At 25.3% G+C, this 25,966-nt stretch overlaps 1 protein-coding gene across 1 annotated transcript in view; it reads left to right on the forward strand.

Moving 5' to 3' along the window:
• The first annotated feature begins 2,469 nt into the window (after positions 1 to 2,469).
• Picot (putative inorganic phosphate cotransporter protein picot) overlaps positions 2,470 to 25,966 on the forward strand; it is a 42,388-nt gene continuing 18,891 nt past the window's right edge. Inside the window, exon 1 of the mRNA XM_065510903.1 lies at positions 2,470 to 3,075. Coding sequence (XP_065366975.1) covers positions 3,018 to 3,075 — 58 coding nt within the window. The 5' untranslated portion in view covers positions 2,470 to 3,017. The remainder of the gene's footprint in view (positions 3,076 to 25,966) is intronic.

The following is a 25,966-nucleotide window of genomic DNA, read 5'->3' on the forward strand; positions in this document are numbered from 1 at the left end:
CCAAACAGTGACTTTTTCCGGATGCATTTTACGCTCTTGGATCTCATGTGAATTATTATCGTCTCAATTTCGACAATTTTGTTTGTTTAGAACCCTATTCATCCAGAAATAAACCTCACCATAAAATTGGCGGAACGTTGTCCGAACAGAATACCCTTTTTATACCATTCACCTTCGTGAAAAGGGCATATATAAGTTTGTCATTCCGTTTGTAATTTCCACAATATAATTTTCCGACCCTATAAAGTATATATATTCTGGATCCTTATAGATAGCGGAGTCGATTAAGCCATGTCCGTCTGTCTGTCTGTCCGTCTATTGAAATCAACTTTCCGAAGCCCCCAAATAACTTACATACACGATTCATACATCAGTATCTACTGAATTCCTCCGGCTTGAATAGCAACTTAAAATCGAGAAAATCGGTCCACAAATGACTGAGAGAAAAAAAAACAGGACAACCTCGATTTTTGATCTACATATATCTGGATTACTAAGTCATTAATATAGAAGATTTGGATATCTAATGATAGATATTTCAAAGACCTTTGCAACGACGTATATAAGATCACAGTAAGTTGGACCTACAATGGGTCAAAATATGAAAAAAATATTAAAAATTTTTATTTTGTAGTATAATTTGGTGAAGGGTATACAATATTCGGTACAGCCGAATATATCTTTCTTACTTGTTGAACGCTATATCCGTTAATGGTGATTTATCAAAACAAACTGAATAAATGACAGCCAATTCGACAGATGTAGCTTCAAAAATATGGCCGCCATCAATTGTCAAAGTTCGGAAGTCTTCACGAAAGCAATTACTTAAAATTTTTTTTTAAGTATCCATTGTATTGTCTACCACTGTTTTTATAATTTTTTGTGTAGTTATGTTTTAAACATAAAATTATTGGCCCATAATCATAGTCAGAAATAAAGTATATTTTAGGAGAAATAAAGTCGTCTTTACTTAAGAATGGACTTTAGCTCTACCATAGACAAGATAAAATATACTTTTGACGTTAAAGTCGACTGTAAAGCCTAGTACTCTGTTCATATTTGCAAAAAACTATGGTTTTTTCATGCGAAAAATCTTACATGCTGTTTGAAAGCTAGCTGTTCGTGCGAAAGATGTGCTGCGTATGTTATTTCGTGTGGAAAAATAAGGTTGCCAGATGTAATTCACATGTTTTCAACAATAAAAACGAAATTATTTCGCATATATTTCATTCCAAATATTTTATATGTAGTTTGACAGCATTTCGCTCGAAATTTTGAACAGAGTACCTAGCTTAAATATAAAACTAGGTGAAGCTGTTTTTAACTCATTTAACAACAGCATCAGCTGTTCTTCGCCAAGTAAAAAAGTTCTCCAAAAAGTCAAAAATGTTTATGTTACAATATATTGGCAGAGATTTTGCAATTATTGAACAGTTATCAATAAAATTAGAACCAAAATATTCTAATTATGATATTAATCTTATTTTTTCCATTTTTCCACCACAATTTGGTTTTTTCTTTAGATTTCGCTGTTACTTTTATAGTTTACCTTTTTTTTAATTTTCTATGTCAGCTGTTCAGCGGTGCCACTTGTCTATATTTTTTTGTAGGTATATTGTATGAAAACATTTTCTACATTTAAGGTGGCACCCAGTTAAAGTCGGTTCAATTAAAACACACTTTAATTTTGACTGTTTGTAGTTGCAAAATAATTAAAAACAGGTTTTTATTTTAAAGTTGTTTCTAAAAAGAAACGACTTTAGTGTTGGACTATGATGCCTATGGGCCATTGATACTTTTCCAAAAAAGTACCATTTTTACAATATAAAAAGTAAAATTTTCCAGCCCTGCTATAAATTAGTAAATTGTACCTTTACTCTCGTCCTCCTGCTGCTACACGAGAGCAAGTTCGAGTACAAGTTTAATTTCTAGTAATTTTCTTTTATTAATTTATTATTAATGTGGTTTCTTTTTTACAGATTAATACACAAAAGAAATCTAAACTACGAGTAGTAAATAGTCATCGTACTTGTATCACAATTAGAGGCAACAGCAACGAACCATTGAATGGCCAATTGCCTGGCTGCCATCAGCAACAGTCTAAACGAGCGAACGACAACAAACAAATTTTGAACGACAACACACACAAACAGCAGCAGCAGCAGTAAAAGCAACAACAACAATTGGGCGAATAAAAACGAAAGCAGTACTGCTGGTATCAACTTGAAGATAAAAGTTTCCAGCGAAAATTGAGAGTCAACTAGACCAGAGATCATTCGCCTGCCTGCCTATCCGTTTTTATATATTTTTTTGTTTGTTTTGTTTTTGGTTTTTATTGAGTTGTGTTCAGTTGTGCTGAGTCGTGTCGTATTCTGTTTTATTCATTTATATTTGTTTACCTTTTTTTTTTTGTTTTGTTTTTGTACCGCTAACGAATGTATTAAAGTTTTTATTTAAATCGCAGTTACGTTGCTCAGGTTTATCAGAACGTTTTCAACTGCTTAACGGCAAACAACGCAAAACGCGATCATCAACAACACAAAAATTAAAGCAAAACTATCACAAATGCTTTAATCTAAAACGAAATTCATTTTAACGCGTTCTCAGCGAATTAAAAAGAATTAAACGAAAATTATTAAAAATTTTATTTAAAACACATCAAATAAAATCAGTGCAACCGCGTAAATTATACCTATCAACATGTTATAACAAAAACTGAAAAATTATTTTAAAATAAAAGCCACAATAAAACGTGCAGTTTAAATTTTTTCTAAATTCAAAATATTGCAATTCTTGGCCGGAATTAAAATTTTGTAATATTATTATTTTTGCTTTTGTTTTTTTCTTATAAACAAAAAAAAATTTAACCATTAAACCTCGTATCAAATTACCGCAAAACTACCTCGTTTAAAAAAAATTATTTAAATTTTGTTTTAAAAGAAGAAGAAAATTAAAACAGTATTAACTCAATTTTAATTGGAAAAGCAGAAAAACAAAAATAAATTAACACCAGCACAATGACTTCCAAGGAACAAATTATGGCTAGTGAGGAGAAGGGCTATGAGAAACCACCAGGTATGTAACAAATTTTAAAATTGTTAAAAAAAATAGTGTAAACATTTTAAAAATAGTTTTTTAAAGACCTACATAAGTGACTTGTGAATATTTTCAAAATTGAAATGAAATTTTTAAATATTCTTTCAATTTTACAATTATTTTATTTATTTATTTTTATAAAAGAAAATTCCAAAAATATGGGCTTAATTCAAAAGAACGACCGGAAAAAAATCAGTCTGTTTTCAAATAATATTTGAGTTTTTTTTTATTAAAAAATTTTCAATATTTTTTGAATTTTTACAAATTTATACAATGTTTTCAAATAATTTTTGAGTGGTTTTCATAAAAAAATTTTAAAATAGTTTTCAATATTTTTTTGATTTTTAGAAAATATGTATCACTAGATATATTTAAAATTAAATATTTTTAAATTGTTTGTGTTAAAAACTTTAACTTCAAATGATTTCGTTACAAATTTGTTTTTAATAAATCAAAAAAATTTATTTATTTTCATTGATACTGTTGTAATATTTTAAAATTATTAAAAAAAATTTAAATTTTTTTTATAATTTAAATTTTTTTCTTTGTTTTTAAATTTTAAAATGCTTTGATTTATATTAAGAAAAATATGTCAACATATTGGGTGTACGACTTAAAAATGCGGGATTTTTTTTTCAAATTTTTAGCTTTTGTTTTGAAATATTTGTAAAATAACGAAGCAAGCCAATATAGCATCAAAGTATTAGCCATTGTTAGCTATGACGACCTTTTCCCATTTTTCTGGCAACATATGAATTCCGAGCCAAAAGAACTACTCATCTTTTAAGGCCAAGAACGAATTCAGCCAATATCGGATACATTGTTCCAAACTGAAGCGTATCCCAGAGAGAGCGATCAGTTTCGATCGATAGTAGTCGGACAGGTAACGATCTGGACTCTAAAGAGGGGGAGGAAAAATTTCCCAACCACTTCATTCTAAATACTTCTTAACAGGTATTGCAACATGTGGCCGAGCGTTTTCGTTATGAAAATTATACGGTTTCATGACTGACCGCATATTCTGGGCGTTTTTTGCAAATGATGGTCTGGTCAGATTTCAGCAGCTCATAATCACCCCTATCAGCAATAACATGTGAAATGTATGTACTCTCGAAGGGAAAATTGCTATCGTGATATTCCCATGAACTTTTCATTCACAATAGTTGATTTTTGTTAGTAACAGCTGTTTATTGTTTACAAAATTCGATCTAAAAATTTTAAAACATGCGTAATTTTTTCACGTAAACAAAGTTGATGAACTAGAAATAGGGAAAAGGGAGCATATTCCATGAGAAATATTGATTCGCGTCAGGAGTGAATAGATAGAACCCTTTTGCTCCCACCCAGGCACACTTAGAAAGGTGACTGCGATAAAACGCTGATTATTTTTTTTATTCAGTTTGAATTGTCAATTCACTTGTGGTTGTTGTGGCGAAAAATACAACACACCCAAAAACAACAACAGACAACTTTGACAGTTCACCTACTTTTTAACAAAAACAAAGTATCTGTTGTTTTTGTATTGTTGTAGTGATGCAGTCACCTTTCTAAGTGTGCCCACCTTTGGTGTCGATTCGGCCGGGCTTCACATACCACCTGTTACGCTTCAGGTTATTGTAATGTATCCATTTTCCATGCCAAGTAATGATTAGGTGCAAAAATGATTTTCTTTTATAGCTTTCAAGCTTAATTTCGGACATGCAAAATCGTATTTCAAGGCCTATCGGCTTCAATTCGTATCGTACCAAATTTCCCTGCTTTTTGAGGAATACAAATTGTTGTCAATAATGCTTCCCAATTTTTTTATGGGTCGATTATGGATGGCAATCAAAGTTCAGTTGCGTTGCCAGAGGGCAACCACACATTTCTGATTGTCAATTAGACAGAAGAAATGATAGCTGCCAGTTGCCATCTGTAATATCATTTAGGCAACAGACAATGCAACTGAAGTTTGGTTGCCTTCCATAATTTATACAAGGAAGTGTGACATTCAATAAAGCGGCGAATTATTTTGTATGTATGGAGTTCGACATAAAAAACAGCTGTTTAATTAAGGTCACTTTGTATAAATTCGCCGTGTGCTAAACTTTTGCAGATTAATGCATTATTTCAAGCTAAATTTACATTTTATTTACATTACCATTATTTTCAAAAAATTACCCTGAAAAAAAAATTAACACTAGTTAGAAGATAATTGGTTAGAGACAAATAAAGATTTATTTGTTTAAATTTAAAATACTCCGGGAAGCCCCCTTACTTTTTTGTTTATTTTAGATGAAATAAACAATTTGATTGATTATTAATAGCTAATAGTTTGTGTTGTATTATTTGTTTCTTAAAAGCCACCATGTCTCCATTTTAATAACCGCGTTTTTTTTATTATTTGATTTTCAAAATTTCAATTAGAATATTTAATATTCACTACAATTCGTTTTGCAAAATAAACTTTCCATTGAATTTTGTTTCACCTAAGAAATACAAAATCAATTTTTTATTATTTGTTTATTTCCTAATTTTAATATTATTCAGCACAGGCAACAAAAAATTCGGTCATAATACTTGAAACAAAAACATGTTATTTGTTTTAAATTATGAGATTTTTTAACACATTTTTTATATATTTTGAATATTAATAAATAAAGTAAATAATTAAGAAGAATAAATAAATTAGGCAGGGTTAAAAATATTTAAATAAGCAGACATTTACAAAATCGGTTTAATATGGCGTATTAAATACAAATCTTCTCAAATCCCTTGAATAGCTACCAATTACATGGAATATTGTGTATGCATTACTGTTCTGTACTGTGTCTTCGCTTAATTGTGTCTTAGCTAAGACAACAAAATGGCGTCTGTCAATGTACAGTTAACAAGGCGAAATCTATAGTTTAACTGCTTTCTTATTAAGCAATTTTTTTAAAAGAAATGTTTACAAAACAAAATGCCGATTGCTTTATTTTTTATATTAAAGGGTTTTCCCAAATATCAATGCTTTTTAAGAAACATTCAAGCTTCTTATGCCTTCTCTATTTCTATTAAATCATTGACCATTTTCTAAAATTTTAAACCACTTTAAACATATTTTTAAACAGTCTAGACCTTAAATTAACAACTTTTATATATACTGCAAAATTGTTTAACTAATTTATTTGTTAATTTGTAAATGATAAACATTTTGCTCTACTTATTTACTTATTTAGCTAAAAATATTGGTTAATTTAAAAATATTTATGATTTAAATTTACTGCTGCACCACTTATTTACCCAATTTGAGTATTAAATTTTATTTATCTAAATTTGTAGGTAATTTGAATAGTCTTTAAGTTTCAAGGTTTTTGTGGCAAATATGGGTCATCTGTGTAGTACTTGAAAATATTTTTCAATCTGTTAATAATAAACTGTTTATATGTTTAAATGAATTATTGTAATTTTGTGTTGTACTTTTTAATTTATTATCTATAGAGCTAAGCATGAAAAGTTTAAATAACTTTACATTTTTTTTTCAAAAGAATGCGGAATTGCAAAAAAAAAATAAAAATTTAAAACTAAAAATTAAACATTTCATGTGAAATTGACTCTTACTTTTTTTGTGTTAAAACATACACGTTTTTGCCATTTAAGTATAATGATTAGGTTTTACACTTTAAATTGTATATTTAATGGGGTATTAGTAAATTAAAGTTGAGTTAAATGAAAATTATACACACCCGTAGAATAGATTTAGAAATAACAAACAAATTACAAATGAAGCATTGAAGTGACAGGCAATAAAAAGTTATATAATAGAAAATAGTAACAATTTTAAAATCAGTTTTATTATATATTAACTAGAACCATTTTATTTTGATCTTATTGCTGCATTTTTTTTATAAATAATGAAGTTTTAAATAATTGATTGGTTTAATCCAGAGGTGCCCACAAGTTCCTTATGGAAGAGTAAACACCAATACATTTAAAGAAAAGCTACTTTTTATTCAATATTTGTTGTTGCTAAAACCAATTCATACAAAGAAAAAAGAAAAAAAAACTCACTTTCAACACACACATTTTTAAAATATCATACGATAAACAAAAACAAAATCTACATGGATGATCGCAGTCGTCAATGTTTACCATCAAAGCATACGAAATTGTTGTTGCTTTCAACATGCGTGTATTCAGTGAAGAACGACAAAAAAAAATAATAAGACAAAGTTGTTTGTGTATTTTGTATTGCTAGTGCTGAGTGCTCTAGTGAGTATACAAAACACACAGCCTATAGCTAAGAGCAATTACAAAAACAAAAGAGTACCAAGAGTATAGGGCTTGGGCATGACTGGTTTAATCTATACAAAATATTATTCGAAAAGTAGTTAAAATTTCAGATTAATCATTGCTTTTATGTCAAATTTAAGCACTGAACCAAAATTACTATATATATAGATTAAACTTTAATCTATACAAAATATTATTCGAAAAGTAGTTAAAATTTCAGATTAATCATTGCTTTTATGTCAAATTTAAGCACTGAACCAAAATTACTTGAGTCTGCGGAACTTATAAATTTGTTCTTTGTTTCATCTCAAACAAAATTCATACTAAGATTCCATAAATCAAGTTTTTTGTGGGAAAAATGTGGAAGAATCGATTATGTTTCCCCAAAAAAGTCGAACAGTCGACTCACAGAAAAATCGTTATTAAATTTTTTTTTGTAATTTAAAAAATAATTTTTCTCATTAATAAATGTGTTAATACATAAATACAGTAGCAAAGTCGACTATTTAAAAAAATGTAAATAGTGGACTTTTTAAAAATCTTAGACTTTTTGTTTCAAATATTGAACTATAATAACTAAATCTTCTACTTTTTTTAGGAAAAATTTCAAACAAAAAAGTTTTCCCAAAAATGTCAAACAGTCGACTCACTAAAAGAATCGTTAAGTCGATTTTTTTTATTGCAACTAAAAAAAATAATTTTTCTCATCAATTAATATTGGAAACATGTATTTAGCAATACAATAGCAAAATTTACTATTTAAAAATCTATAAAAGGCGAATAGTGGACTTTCAAAAATCTAAGACTTTTGGTTTCAAATATTGAACTCTAATAAATATATTCTCTTTTTTGTGCGAAAAATGTCGAACTATCGATTAAGTTTTCCAAAAAAAATCGAACACTTGACATTCTGAAAAAAGTCGTCAAGTCGATTTTTTATTGCATTTAAAATAAAATCATTTATCTCATCAATAAATGTGACAAACAGGATTTTAGCAATACAATAGCAAAATTCGACTATTTAAAAATATATAAAAGGCGAAGAGTTGACTTTTCAAAAATCTAAGAACGGCAAATAGTAAATAAATCGTCTTTTTTGTGAAAAAAATGACAGACAATCAATTAAGTTTTCCAAAAAAAAGTCAAACACTCGACTAACTGAAAAAAGTCGTAAAGTCGAGTGTATTATTTTTCAGAAATTCAAAAAAAAATATCAATAAATTTTATAACCTGGTGTTTAGCACTATAATTAGCAAAAGTCGAAAATTCGACCATTCAAAATGATATAAAAGTCGAATAGTCAACTATCAAAAATAGAAGAAATTCGAAAAGTCGCATTTTTATTTCAAATATATCGTATATTCCTATATTGTTCAGGTTTTTATCTTAGGAAGACTAACACAAAACCCTATAAATTAAATATAAATTGCTGATTACACTATAATGCATAATAATTGACTGATTAGGCCTTAAATTCCCCATCATAATACGGTTGTATTTTCATAAAAATCCCCTTTAACACCAAATTAAAATCACTGTGTTATGATTTTCACAAAATCACACACAATTGCATAAACAAAACAAAAAAACTACACTTCCTTTTTAAGTATATTTGGGTTAAGACACTATTTATAAAAATTAGTTTAAATTTCCTAGAATTTGTTAAAAAAAATAACGCATTTTATGGCATTTACATAATTTTGTTTGTAAACAAAAACACAACAAATTCTGCTCACATTTTACAAACGAAAGTGGAATACTAATGTATTTTTTTATAAAGAGATTACGTTATGACAAAAGTTGTATTTATGAATGTATTATTGTGAATGTAACAATAAATGTGTAATTTTAAAAATTATTACAGTGAAATCAGGATTAATTTACAATAATAATCATTATGACAACTAAAAAAGTTTGTTTGTTTCCCTTATTAAATATTAAACATTTCCAGAGCTGCATAATATGAAATTGTTTAAATACTAAACATTCCCAGCGCTGCATATTTACCGTAACATTCGGATGACACTCACATAATCACACACACTGCGTTGCCACAACATAAACAAATAAAACAGGGTTGCTAAACGTTTTTCGCCATTGCAAGTGTTTACCTTACGATAGACTTTCTAAAATATTATTGTTTTTTTGTGGTTTTTGCTAAAAATAATTTGTTAATGTTAAATTTATTAGCCAATTAAATAATTATATTAAACATTATTTGTTAAAGACAAATTTATTAATTATATTAAAAATGATATGAAAATATTAATGAAAGAGTGGGGAACATTGCAAAATTCAATGACAATTAAATTTACAATTATAAATATTAGCTAATTAGGTACTATTTATATCTTTTAAAGTTTATAAATGGAAATTGTATATTTCAAGTACTATTTTTAGTACTAGAACAAATGCGCCAGGTTGTCATTAGTAATGTAAAACAGCAGATTTTTGTTCTGCTGACATTTCATTACATGTATGAGAAAGTAAGAGAACGTTTGTGCTTTAAACTATGATTTAAAATTTGTATATTTAGCATTCTTTTCCCAAACATAATGGCGATTCTACTGTAGTTCAAACAATATCAACATATTTTGTAATTTAACTTTAAATATGAGGTCATTTACACTAATCAAACTCAAGATATCACAAACAGTGATTGTCAATTTAGCAGGCAGATGTTCTGTAGAAAACGCAAAATTGAAATAAATTTTTAAACAAACAATGTTGATTTGTAAATTAGCGGAAGTTATTTGTTATGCTAAAAACGTTTGGATTTTATTTATTTATTTATACTTTTTTGAAACCGAATTAAACTAATTACAGTAACTAAAACTAAAGCGTAAACACAAGTTAATTTATAACAAAATAAATAATAAAAAACTATAAATTATAAAATTCTAGGAATTTTAGTTAAATAAATGGAAATTTTGGCTTTATTTTTGATAATTTGTGATTAATTCATATGACATACATACATACATGTGATAGGTTGGTAACGCACTCTTAACCTTGTTTACATTTTTAGTTTTTTTTTTAATAAAAATTATTGTTTTGTTTGTATTTAACAGAAATAGTAAATTAAAATATGTATGCTAACTGAATTTTAAATATTTTAAACGTGCTAAACAATCTTTCAAACAATAAATCTTTGTAAACTAATAATTGATAATATTTTTGCTTAAAATTTATAGGAAAGGGAAGCACAATTCACACATTTTTAAATGAGACAGTATTTGTTTAAACTAAATTAAGAATAAGATTTTAAAAGTAAACTTAAATTAAATTGTTGTTAAACAATATTTAATTATAATCAAATAATGGCAACTCATGGAGAAACAAAATTACAACCTTTTCTAATATGGCATTTAACAAAAGTCATCAAAGCTTGAACAAAATATTAAAGCAGCAAATTCTTTATAAATATTAATAACACCTTTTAAAAAAATCTTTAAAGAACAAATTTTAAACTTTATTTTTGCACAATTTAAAAATAATGGCTTTATTAATGTAAATAAATAAAACAAATAACATATATTAAGACAATTTTAGACTTTATTGATATTTTTCATTTAAAATTTCTTAATTTTTTTAACAAATATAAATAATCATACACAAAATTACAATATTTTTTTCACTTTCCCAATAAAATGCGCAAAATGATTTGTAATATGCATAGAGTGTTAATTATTAAAAATCATATTAAAATTTTTAAATAACAAACAAATTATTTTAACTAAAACATGCAACACCCTGCAAAATTGTTAATGATATTGAAATATTTTTTAAATACAATCGTTATTCTCTATATTTTTTAAAGCTTTAAATTAATTTATTTTTCTAATACAAAATTAATTTTGCTACTAGTATAAAAAAACTACCTCTCAAATTTTATTAAGCCTGGGAATTTTATTTGATTTTTTCGCTTAAAATAATAAACAACAATAATTTATTATTTTATGCAAATTAGAACCGGTTACCGGCAAATCTAATTAAAATTCCAACAAACATTCAACGTACAGTTAAAATCTAAATAAATATAAGGTATCTTCACCTATAAAATGAAATTTCTTTTTGCGTTTGAATTAAATGAAAAAAATAATCATTTGTTAAACAACAAGTGTTTAAAGAAATATAAAATTACTTAAATACCCTACTCTAATGAGGCTTTTACAAGTGTTTAATTGTTACTAGGGTAACATTATGAAATTTTAATTGCAATGGCAATCCTTTCAAAAAAGGCAAACAAACAACAGCTGTTAAAAGCAAACAAAAACATAAACAAAGAAAATTGAGAGAAAGCAAAATGAAATTAATTAAGGAAAGAGCACCAAACAAGGCGAATTTATATAGCAGCTGTCCAAGGCGAATTCAGGCAAATAAGAGCGAATTCATTAATTTTGTATATATGGAGTGTGAATTCGCTCCTATTTGCCTGAATTCGGCACTGATATCACTTGGTATATAAATTAACCTTAATTTATATATATTTTAACGAAATATATTAAAATTATTAATAAATGTACTAAATTTAAGAATATTACAAGAAATAGACTGGGAAAAAGTTCAAAATTTATTCAGATCCAGAGACTTTTTTAATTATTCATATAAAATATCCGATGACAGCCCTTTAATGTCTCCTATATATTAGTTTTCTATAGGAAATCTTGTGTCTAACACAGTTTCCTATAGAAAATCTTGTGTCTAACTTAGTTTTCTATAGAAAATTTTGTGTCTGACACAGTTTTCTATAGAAAATCTTGTGTCTGACACAGTTTTCTATAGAAAATCTTGTGTCCGACACAGTTTCCTATAGAAAATCTTGTGTCCGACACAGTTTTCTATAGAAAATCTTGTGTCCGACACAGTTTTCTATAGAAAATCTTGTGTCCGACACAGTTTTCTATAGAAAATCTTGTGTCCGACACAGTTTTCTATAGAAAATCTTGTGTCCGACAAAGTTTTCTATAGAAAATCTTGTGTCTGACACAGTTTTCTATAGAAAATCTTGTGTCTGACACAGTTTTCTATAGAAAATCTTGTGTCTGACACAGTTTTCTATAGAAAATCTTGTGTCTGACACAGTTTTCTATAGAAAATCTTGTGTCTGACACAGTTTTCTATAGAAAATCTTGTGTCTGACACAGTTTTCTATAGAAAATCTTGTGTCTGACACAGTTTTCTATAGAAAATCTTGTGTCTGACACAGTTTTCTATAGAAAATCTTGTGTCTGACACAGTTTTCTATAGAAAATCTTGTGTCTGACACAGTTTTCTATAGAAAATCTTGTGTCTGACACAGTTTTCTATAGAAAATCTTGTGTCTGACACAGTTTTCTATAGAAAATCTTGTGTCTGACACAGTTTTCTATAGAAAATCTTGTGTCTGACACAGTTTTCTATAGAAAATCTTGTGTCTGACACAGTTTTCTATAGAAAATCTTGTGTCTGACACAGTTTTCTATAGAAAATCTTGTGTCTGACACAGTTTTCTATAGAAAATCTTGTGTCTGACACAGTTTTCTATAGAAAATCTTGTGTCTGACACAGTTTTCTATAGAAAATCTTGTGTCTGACACAGTTTTCTATAGAAAATCTTGTGTCTGACACAGTTTTCTATAGAAAATCTTGTGTCTGACACAGTTTTCTATAGAAAATCTTGTGTCTGACACAGTTTTCTATAGAAAATCTTGTGTCTGACACAGTTTTCTATAGAAAATCTTGTGTCTGACACAGTTTTCTATAGAAAATCTTGTGTCTGACACAGTTTTCTATAGAAAATCTTGTGTCTGACACAGTTTTCTATAGAAAATCTTGTGTCTGACACAGTTTTCTATAGAAAATCTTGTGTCTGACACAGTTTTCTATAGAAAATCTTGTGTCTGACACAGTTTTCTATAGAAAATCTTGTGTCTGACACAGTTTTCTATAGAAAATCTTGTGTCTGACACAGTTTTCTATAGAAAATCTTGTGTCTGACACAGTTTTCTATAGAAAATCTTGTGTCTGACACAGTTTTCTATAGAAAATCTTGTGTCTGACACAGTTTTCTATAGAAAATCTTGTGTCTGACACAGTTTTCTATAGAAAATCTTGTGTCTGACAGAGTATTCTATAGAAAATCTTGTGTCTGACAGAGTTTTCTATAGAAAATCTTGTGTCTGACAGAGTTTTCTATAGAAAATCTTGTGTCTGACACAGTTTTCTATAGAAAATCTTTTGTCTAAGGCAGTTTTCTATAGAAAATCAAGTGTCTAACTTAGTTTTTATAGAATATCTAGTGTCTAACAGTAATTTCTGCAGAAAATTTTATCACAATTTTTAAATCCTGATTTTACCTTATTTGTGGAGTTCTCACTTAATCAACTTAACAATTAACCGTTTTATTATTCTTAATGACTGCTAACCTTGATTTCTGTGATCCGCTAACCAGAATAACTCTGATTTGTAAGGAAATCGTTAAATTTACAAAAAAAACACACACAAATTGGTGGTGTTACCAATTTGTCGCATTTTGTTAAACAACTTTATTAAGTAGTGTAGCTCATTAATAAATAAACTGCATAAAATATTTAGCGACAAGTTCGCCAATTTATATACACACAAATTTTGCTACAACTACCTGACGTCTTTGAGCCAAATTTATGGCGCCAAAACATGTTTAAACTAACTTGTTTAGTTTCGTTTAACTAAACAAGTTAGTTGTAGTTAATGATTTTTGTTTTTTTGCTGGAAATTCAGTTGCAAGTTCAACATAATTGCACATAGACCTACATGTTGGCAAAGTCAGGTTTTCAGCACGTGCTTTAATGAAATGATACAAAAACAAAACAACAACAAATGATGACAAACCAGTAAAAAGTATTGCCAACTTAAAGTGTCATTAAAATGTAAACAAATAATAAAGTTAAAAATATAGTAATTTAAGATGATTTGAAGTGAAAAAGGAAATCTCAAATTAGTACCAAACATTTGCTATAGCTATTTATTAGTACTAAATATTTTTATTAAGTATTATTAGCCACTTATTATAAAGCATAGCAACCCATTGTTTAATTTTCATAAAAAAAAACAACAACATATATTGCTTTGCTAAAAAAAACACCGATTTCATTAGCGTTAAGATTGCAATCATTTTGTATTGCCAACCATTAAACTGCGTAAACATCTACACGTTCGATTTTTTCATACATATAGCGTTTAATCTGCCTCAAGTTTACATCTGATAAGGTTTGCCAATCGTACGTGAGTTTTCAATTTTTGTATGTTAGCAATAATAATTGTCTCAATATCTTTTTCCTACATGGCAAATAAATGTATTATTATATTTATAAATTAAAAAATTCTTTATTTAATTGCTTTTTTAGAGGAATTATCTTTTTTATATAATAAAATTCCGCTAAATACTTGTGTTTGTTCATTCTTTTTCTAGTTCACTTGCTATTACTGCTACAATGATTTTGACATTAATTATTGTTTGTTTATATTTTTTTTCAACATTTATTTTTTTGCTATATTTTGCACTTGTATTTATTTATCTTGGTACTTAAATTACATGACACATTAAAAAAATATTTACTTTTTTCTCGTCTTTTTTTCTGTATTAATAAAATTAACAATAAATACAATTACTATAAGTATTTGTGAAAGTTAGAAAAAAAAAATAATAAATAGCTTTCTTTAATTGATAGTAATTGTCTTAGAAATGTATTTCTTTTTATAACACGTGTCTGAATTTCCCCCTAAATATAATTTATTCCTTAACTTCTCAGAAAAAATCTTACTATTTTTACTACTAAATCATATTCGTAAAACTAACAATTGTTCGAAGTAGTTTCCAGTGCATAGAATGATTTTTATTTTGTGTATAACAGTATTTTCTATAGATAATTTTCAGTATAACAGTTTTTTGTGTGTAATAGTAGTTTCCAATTAAAGTATTTTGTATACCAGTTTTTCCATAGAAAGTATTCAGTATAATAGTTTTCTATAGAACATGTTGTGTATAACAGTTTTTGTATACAGAAAATCTTGTCTCTAACACAATTTTCTATAGAAAATCTTGTGTATAACAGTTTATTCTATAAACAGTTTTTGTATACAGAAAATCTTGTCTATAACACAATTGTCTATAGAAAATCTTGTGTATAACACAATTTTCTATAGAAAATCTTGTGTATAACACAATTTTCTATAGAAAATCTTGTGTATAACACAATTTTCTATAGAAAATCTTGTGTATAACACAATTTTCTATAGAAAATCTTGTGTATAACACAATTTTCTATAGAAAATCTTGTGTATAACACAATTTTCTATAGAAAATCTTGTGTATAACACAATTTTCTATAGAAAATCTTGTGTATAACACACTTTTCTACAGAAAATCTTGTGTATAACACAATTTTCTATAGAAAATCTTGTGTATAACACAATTTTCTTTAGAAAATCTTGTGTATAACTCAATTTTCTATAGAAAATCTTATGTATAACACAATTTTCTATAGAAAATCTTGTGTATAACACAATTTTCTATAGAAAATCTTGTGTATAACAGTTCATTCTATAAAAAATTTATTCTATAAGAGGTTTTTCTTGTTCTTTTTCATTTTCTATACGTAAATGAATCAAATTCGATTGAATTTTTATATTAAACATAAAACGATTAATCTATTATTCGTAGGAAGAATCAATTAATCGAATAATTCAATTTTAAAAAGACATCACTTTTATATTTGTAAGGAAAAAATAAAAAAAAAAAAAAATTACAAATCTATTAATAAGCAAATTTCTGGTATTTTTAAAACAAAAGAAATAAATTTACTAAACTATCAAAAATTTAAAAAAAAAATGTATATATATGAAAGTAGCGAATAATCGATTATTCGAATCTATAACCGACTAATCGTTTATAAAAAATGTGAAAAATAAGACATTTCTGTTTTTAAAAGAAAAAATAAATAAATTTTCACAATAAATTTGGCGAATAATCGATTATTCGTAACAAAAACCGATTAAATTTATTTCTTATATGTTTTACAATAACAGAAGTAATTTTACCCAATTTTCATAAATTTGTAAATAAATTAAAGGGGATAAACGATTATTCCTAACAATAACCTATTAATCGTTTAGCCTAAATGTTAATATTAAGCAATTTCTTGTTTTTTTTAGAACACAAGAAATAAATTCGACAATTTGTTTTCAAAATGTTGAGTAAATAAGTAGCGATTAATCGATTACTCGCATCTATAACCGACTAATCGTTTATATAAAATTTAAAAAATAAGCTATTTCTATGTTTTTAAAAGAAAAAAATAATTTTACTAAATAAAATTGGCGAATAATCGATTATTCGTAAAATAACCGATTAATCGTTTAGCCTAAATTTAAAAAAAAATATATTTCTTATATTTTTTAAAACAACAGAAGTAATTTTACCCAATTTTTTGTAAATTTTAAAATAAATTAAAGGCGAATAATCGATTATTCGTAACAATAATCGATTAATCGTTAAGCCCAAACTTAAAAAAAATCTATTTCATATAGTTTTTATAAAAAGAGAACCAATTTTAACCATTTTTAAGAAAGTTTTAAATAAATTAAATTCGAATAATCGTTTATTCGTAACAATAACCGATTAATCGTTAGGACCAAATATTAAAAAGAGCTATTTCTTACATTTTTTTACAACAGAAGTAATTTGACTGAATTTGTTAAAAATTTTAAATAAATTAAAGGCGAATAATCGATTATTCTTAACAATAACCGATTAATCGTTAAGCACACATTTAAAAAAAGCTATTTCTTATATTTTTTATAACAAGAGAACTAATTTCAACCATTTTTTTAAAAAAAATTAAATAAATTAAAGACGAATATTCGATTATTCGTAACAATAACCGATTAATCGTTAAGCCCAAAAATTAAAAACATCGATTTCTTATATTTTTTCTAACAACAGAACAAATTTTACCCAATTTTTTAAAACTTTAAATAAATTAAAGACGAATAATCGACTATTTGTAACAATAACCGATTAATCGTTAAGCCCAATTATACAAAAATCTATTTCCTATATTTTTTTATAAAAAGAGAACTAATTTTAACAAATTTTAAATAATTTAAAAGCGAATAATCGATTATTCGTAACAATAATCGATTAATCGTTAAGCCCAAACTTAAAAAAAATCTATTTCTTATAGTTTTTATAAAAAGAGAACCAATTTTAACCATTTTTAAGAAAGTTTTAAATAAATTAAATTCGAATAATCGTTTATTCGTAACAATAACCGATTAATCGTTAGGGCCAAATATTAAAAAAAAGTTATTTCTTATATTTGTTATAGCAACAAAAGTAATTTGACTAAATTTGTTAAACATTTTAAATAAATTTAAGACGAATAATCGATTATTCGTAACAATAACCAAATAATCGTTTAGCCTAAATGTAAAAAATAATCAATCTCCTATCTTTTTAGAAAACAAGAAATAAATTCACTAAATTTATTAAAATTGTTTAAGTAAATAAATGACGAAAAATCGATTATTCGACTAAAAGTTAAACCAAATGAAAACTTTAAAATTGTTCTATATAACACCAAGAAATCTTTAAAGAAATAATTCTGAATTTAGGCAATGCTCTGTCTGGCATCTCTTTATAAGATCTGCTTTGTTCTCTTTCGCTCTCCCTTGTCATAACAAATGTTAGCAGACTGTAAAATGTCTTAATTTGTTTAATTTGAAAATGACACTTTCATAATTATTTCGTCTGGTTTAAAAACAAACAATAACTAAAAATAAATTAATTTAAATACATGTGGCTAAATTAAGGCATTAAGTAGAAGGCATTTTAAAAGGTTTTTAAAATAAACAGAAGAATTTAAACAAAATGTTTAAGCATTACAATTTTTTTTATAAATTTAAATGTCATTATTATTAGTTATAGGTTTTTCTAACAACTTTATTGGTCATGAATAATTCATCATGACATTTCATCAATTAATCTAGAAATGTAGAAAAACCAATATGATTTATTTATAATAGGTATTATATGGAAAAACAAATGTATAAAATACTACAATTGTACATACATACATATGTATATAAGTATAATAGATTGGGTCGGTCCCCATACTAAGAAATTAAGTTGAGCCAGTCGCCACCTAGGATTAAAGAATAGGATAACACATCCTGTTAGTAAAATGTGTATAAATAATAAAATAAACTTAAAATTATTTTAAATATAATAATTCACAATAGTTACCGAGTACATTTTAACGAATTGTTTTCGAAATCAATTACGATTACCATATAAATTGTTCAGTAATTTCAATCGAATTATGTGATAGTACATGCGATCGATAAAAAATCTATGTGGGTTACAAACATTGTATACATAAACTAAAAATTTAATTAAACGGAAATTCTGATCTAAATATTTTATTTATAATTGTTAACTCAAGCGTATAACAAGTGTACGAGACTTAATTTGTTTAATTTTTATTGTTTTTCTGTTTTGTTTTTGTTACATTTAAAGCCATTTTTAATTGCAATCTGTTTTGCAAATGTCACCAATCAAATACACAAATAATAATTTCAAAATTTTTTGGCAGTTTTAGCGTAAAAAATTTTAATGTTCAAAATCTACAAAAAAAAAACACATCAATCGAAAGCTAAATTTAACAAAATTATATGAAAAATAATAATTTTAATAAAATTTTGTATAAATGCTTTTAATGACAATTTTTGTTTGTATATAAACCAAATGTTTTTAAATGGCCACATTTGCTAAAGCAAACAAAAAACGATTAAACAAATCAAAGTCAATGTCAAGGGAAAAATTATTTATTTTTATAAATATTCATTTAAATGAAAAGTATGTTTATTTTATAAAAACTATTAAAAGTCTTATTTTTATTGTTTAATAAATTGCCTAATCATTTTGGCAACTTCTAATATTTTTTATTATAATACATTTAATAGCCTTTATATTTATAGCTTTACTTATTTTGTTTAATTTACTGTGCTTAAATATTAACTTAATATTAAACATCCTAAAAGTATGCTTTACTTTTCATACTTTTCATGTTATGCTTTAATAACAGTAACTGGTACTGTTACTTAATTTATCATAGCATACTTTGGGCTGTAGTAATAAAATGTATAAGTTACTAACATAAAAGTTAACTGTTAAAGAACTTTACAGAGTTATGTTAATTTTAGTTATCTTATCATTTTTGTTGTGGTTGCTGGTTTGACTTTTAATTTAATGATGAAACGAATAGACCAAGTGTTAAACATTTATTTTTTTTGAACCAAAGAAATAAATTTATTGAAATTATGAAGTAAATAAACTACGAATAATCGATTATTCGAATTAATAACCGAATAATTATTTTTCCAAATGTAAAAAATAAGCAATTGCTATGTTTCTAAAATAAAAAAAATAAATAAATTTAAAAAATCGATTAAAAATAAATAGCGAATAATCGATTATTTGAACCCAAAATCGATTAATTAAATTGAATTTTCTTATTTTTCTACAACTTAATTAATAAATTGATCAAGTTTATATAAATTGCTAAATAAAAAAGCGATTAGTCGTTTATTCGAATCAATAATCGATTAGGTCAAATTTAAAAATAAGCTATTTATTTTCTTTTTTGAACAAATTTTGTTAAAATTATTAAGTATTAAGTCACGAATAATCTATTATTCGAAGTAATAAACGATTAATCGAATAATTCAAGTTAAAAAAAGAAAATTTCTTAATTTTTTTAGAGCAAAAAGAATAAATTTACCAAATTTATTCATATTATGACGTAATAAATCCCAAATAAACGATTATGGGAACGAATAACCGACAAATTGTTTATACCAAATATAAAATATAAGCAATTTTTAAAACTATTACAAGGAATACAAATCATCCAATATTAAAAAAATATAATTCAAATTAAAAACAAATAATCGATTATTCCAAAAATTAAAAAATTAATCGAATAAATGAAGTGTAATAATTGAAATTTGGTGTTTTTTTTACAAAATCACCGAATTTTTTAATATTTTAAAGTAAATGAATGACGAATAATCGATTATTCGAATCAAGAACCAATTATTCGTTTCTACTAAATCTAAAAAATAATCAATTTCTAATAATTTTTAATCAAATTGACCAAATTTATTACAGATTTGAAGAAAAATAGATGTGGAATAATCGATTATTCGAATCAATAAACGATTATTCGAATAATCTAAGTGTAAAGAAAGTGAATTTCTTATTATTTTTAAAATAAAAGAAATAAATTTAACAAAATTTATTAATTAAATGGTTATTCGGGAATACAAAATTAGTAATTTAGTAAAATTGTTTTATGCTAAATTCCCAATTTTTAATTTGATAAATTCACTGAAATTTATTAAACTTTTTTGGAATATACATGGCGAATAAACCATTATTCGTAACAATTAACGATTAATCGAATAACAGAAATGTTGAAATTCGCAACTTATTATTTAAATAAATTTACCAAATATACTTAAATTTTTAAGAAAATAAAAATAACCGATTAATCGATTAACCGATTACCAACTATGAAAATTACAAATTTATTATTACATCAAAAAATTATTATATTATAATTATTAAGCAAAGAAATGGAGAATAATTCATTATTCGAATTAATAACCGACTAATCGTTTATTCCAAAATTAACCGAATTAATCAACTATGAAAATAAAAAATTTCTTATTTTTTGGAACAAATCTTGAATAATCGATTATTCGAATCAATAATCGAATTCGTTTAGTCTAAACCGATTAATCGAATAACCGATTACTCAACTATAAAAGTTACAAATTTATTATTTCTTCGAAAAATTATTAAGCAAAGAAATGGCAAATAATCGATTATTCGAAATAATAACCGCTTAATCGAATAACCGTTTTCTCAACTATAAAAATTACAATTTCTTATTTTTTGGAACCAACCGTGAATAATCGATTATTCGAATCAATAACCGACTAATATTTTAGTCTAAACCGATTAGTTGAATAACCGATTACTCAACAATGAAAATTAAAAATTTCTTATTTTTCAGAATTAATTCAGAATTAATTAATTAATCGTTTAGTATAAAAATAACCGATTAATCGAATAACCGTTTACTCAACTATGAAAATAAAAAATTTCTTATTTTTTTGGAACAAATCTGGAATAATCAATTATTCGAATCAATAACCGACTAATCGTTTAGTCTATAAATAACCGATTAATCGATTAACCAATTTCTCAACTATGAAAATTTTAAATTTGTTATTTTTTCGAAAAATAATTAAATAATGATTATTTCAATTAATTACCGACTTTTGACAAAAAATAACCGATTAATCGAACAACCGTTTACTTAACTATGAAAATTACAAATTTCTTATTTTTTGGAGCAAATCGTGAATTACCGATTATTCGAATCAATAACGGACTAATCGTTTAGTCTATAAATAACCGATTAATTGTATAACCAACTACTCAACAATGAAAATTATAAATTTCAAATATCTTCGAAAAATTATTAAACAAAGAAATGGCGAATAATTGATTATTCGAATCAATAATCGTTTAGTCTATAAATAACCGATTAATCGAATAATCAATTACTCAACTATGAAAATAGTAATAAAATTAAAAGAATAATCGTTAAATGTTGTTTTAGTTCAAAAATTAAAAAAAAAATAAAAATTTCCTGTCATTTTTAAAATGTTAATCTTTTGATTACAATTTTATCGGTTATACTATATTATTGACAGTTTCAATTTTATATATATTTTTAATTCAACTTGTCATAAAATGTCACTTGAAAAGTTTTTAAAAAATTGCAATTTTTGTTTAAAAAATTTCAACATAAAAAGAAAGTAGTCATGCTATGTGTTTAAATCTACAGATTTCTTAATATTTTTCCTTATCATGTCATTCCACTGCCTGACATTTTAAATCCTCTAAACAGTATTTTGAATTATGATTTCCTTAATCTAAAATGCAGAGAAAATTTTTCAAAAAAAACCTTCATGACTAAGGCCAAAGCAAATGCCGAGCTAGCAAACTTTAAAATAAGTATTAAACAACAATTTTATTAATAATTATGTACTCGCATTATCATTAAAAATATTTGAGTCATTTTTGCAGATTTTTTTCTGTTATCTCCAGGCCGAAGATAATTATTTATTTATCTATGTTTTCGTTTAATAATTTCTTGAGAATGTGACGTTAAACCAACAATGACTTAACGTGTTTAACTAACACGTTTTATTTTTACTAACAACCATTACGATAATTTTTTAACGTATGACTGACTAACTGATGCAAGTCAAATGGTTTAGCTAGTAAAATAGTCAATTCGCAAAATATCGTACTCACGAGTTTAAAATACTAAAGACAACAACAAAAATTGTGTTTTATTTCAAGTATTTCAAGATACTCGAGATACATTTTACAGTCACGAGTTTCATTGAATGTATAGTTATAATTTTAGATTCAAAATTAGTTTTAGGTGGGGAAGGGGTATACAGGGAGTGTTAGAGTATGTTATGAAAGTGTCAAACGTGAGAGCAGTAGGAACCAAAGTACAAACACATTTATTCATTTAATTGAAAAATGCCGGTAATATTCCGTTGTGTGAATTATTCTATAAAAGTAGCGTAATTTAATATCACATTAATGAAATTCAAGCAACTTCTAGAGCTAGATCAACAAACACCACACTAAAAATAAATTCTAGCGATATGATATTATGGCAAAAGGGGGCTTGAGGGGTTTGAGGGCTTGGCAGTACATGGCTACATATGTATGTGTATGGTGTGGAATAATAAGTATTAATAAAAATTAATACTAAATTGTGTTTTTATATAAAAATGTTTTGTAATAATAAATAGTGACAGATATTTATTTACAAATTAAAAGGTTCAAGAGGGCTACCAGATGGGTTAGGAAGAGGTGTTTAAGAAGAGTGGGAATTTAAATATTTAGTTAATGACAATGACAGAAAAACTATCAAGTCATTTAAGTTAAAAATAAATATTAATTACAGTCAATTGTTTCAATTACTTACATATTAAAAAGACATGAGTTCTAAACGTAATATGGTGAAATTAGAAAGAAATGTGTGTCCTGTTTTTAAATGAATGAAATAAAAATAATCGGTTACTCAAATATGGAAATTATATATTTCCTATTTTCCCCAAAAATGTTACTGATTTATTAGATACATAAATGTTGAACCACCGATTATTCGAAAAAATTGACGATTAATTGTTTAGCTCAAATGTTAAAAAGAACCAATTTATTAGCATTAAGCAAGTAAATTCTGATCAAATTTATAAGAATTTGTAAGGAAATATATGTCGAATAATCGATTATTCGAATCATTTAACGATTACTTGTATAATCTTAGTGTAAATAAAGTGTATTTCATATAACTTTTTTAATAAAAAAAATAAATTTATCAAAATTTATTAAAGTTTTTAAGCATATACATGGTGAATAATCGGTTATTCGTAACAATTATCGATTAATCGAATAATACAAATATTGAAATTTGCAAATTTATAATTTTCTTGTAATAGGAGAAAATTAAATTACCAAAAATATTTAAAATTATAAGTAAATAAAAATAACCGATTAAACGAATAACCGATTACTCAACTTGAAAATTAAAAATTTCTTATTAGAAAAATTATAAAATTTTATTAAATTATAATTATTAAGCAGAATAATCGATTATTCGAATTAATTACCGACTAATCGTTTAGTCCAAAAATAACCGATTAATTGCATAACCGATTACTCAACTATGAAAATTAAAAATTTCTTATTTTTTCGAAACGAATCGTGAATAAGTGATTATTCGAATCAATAACCGACTAATCGTTTAGTCTATAAATAATAACCGATTGATTAAATAACCGATTAATCAAACAACCGGTTACACGACTATGAAAATTATAAATTTCTTTTTCTTACATTTTCTTCTAATAGAAGAAATAAAATTACCAAATATATTTAAAATTTTAGGTAAAATAACCGATTAATCGAATAACCGATTACTCAACTATGAAAATTACAAATTTCTTATTTCTTCGTAAAATTATTAAATTATAATTCTTAAGCAAAGCAATGGCGAATAATCGATTATTCGAATTAATTACCGACTAATCGTTTAGTCCAAAAACAACCGATTAATCGCATAACCGTTTACTCAACTATGAAAATTAAAAATTTCTTATTTTTTCGGAACAAATTGTGAATAAGCGTTTATTCGAAACAACTAATCGCTTAGTCTAAAAATAATAACCAATTAATAAAATAACCGATTAATCGAATAACCGATTTCTCAACTATGAAAATTACGAATTTCGGAATAAAACGAATTCAAATTCTAAGCAAATAAATAACGAATAATCGTTACAGTAACCGATTAATCGTTTGGCCAAATTTTCAAACTAGACAATTTCCTATATTTTATAACAAAAAAATTAAATACAATAATTACAATTTTTAAGCAAGTATATGGCGATTAATCGATTATTCGTAACAATTACCGATTAATTGTTTAGCCCAAATATAGAAAAGATGAAAGTTTCCTATATTTTTACAAGAAACTAAACAAATTGAACAAATTTATTAACATTTTTAAGCAAGTTAATAGCGATTAATCGATTATTCGGATCAACAACCTACTAATCATTTAGACCAAATATAAAAAATAAGTAATTCGTAACTATAAATATAAAAAATTAAACATTTTTATGCTTTATGAACAAAAGAAATTCATTTTTGAATTTTAATAAATTTGTTAAGCCAATAAATGTCAAATAATCGATTATTCGTAACAATAATCAATTAATCGTTTAGAACAAATGTAATAAATTAGTGATTTCCTATCCTTTTTAAGATAGAAAAATAAATTGATAAAATTGATTAGAATTTTTAATCCAATAAATGGCGAATAATCGATTATTCGAATTATTAAACGATTAATCGTTTAGGCTAAATATAAAAAACTAGCAATTTCTGAAATATTTAGAACAAAAGCAATAAATTTAACATTTTTTTAATTTAAAGCAAATAAACATCGATTATTCGTAACATTAATCGATTAATCGTTTAGACCAAATGTTAAAAATAAGTGATTTCTAATCTTTTTAAAACTAAAGAAATAAATTGATAAAATTTATTAGAATTTTTAATATAATAAATGACGAATAATCGATTATTCGAATTAATAACCGATTAATTGTTTAGCCTATATATAAAAAACTTGCAATTCTCTACCATTTTAGAACAAAAGAAATAAATTTAACAATTTGATTAAAAATTTAAAGCAATTAAATATCGATTATTCGTAACTATAATCGATTAATTGTTTAGACCAAATGTTAAAAATAAGTGATTTCTAATCCTTTTAAAACTAAAGAAATAAATTGATAAAATTTATTAGAATTTTTAATCCAATAAATGGCGATTAATCGTTTATTCGAATTAATAATAATCGATTAATCGTTTAGATCAAATGTAAAAAACAAGTGATTTCTTATCCTTTTTAAAGCTATAGAAATAAAT

Source organism: Calliphora vicina, chromosome 5, assembly GCF_958450345.1.
Source record: "Calliphora vicina chromosome 5, idCalVici1.1, whole genome shotgun sequence".
NCBI lineage: Eukaryota > Metazoa > Arthropoda > Insecta > Diptera > Calliphoridae > Calliphora > Calliphora vicina.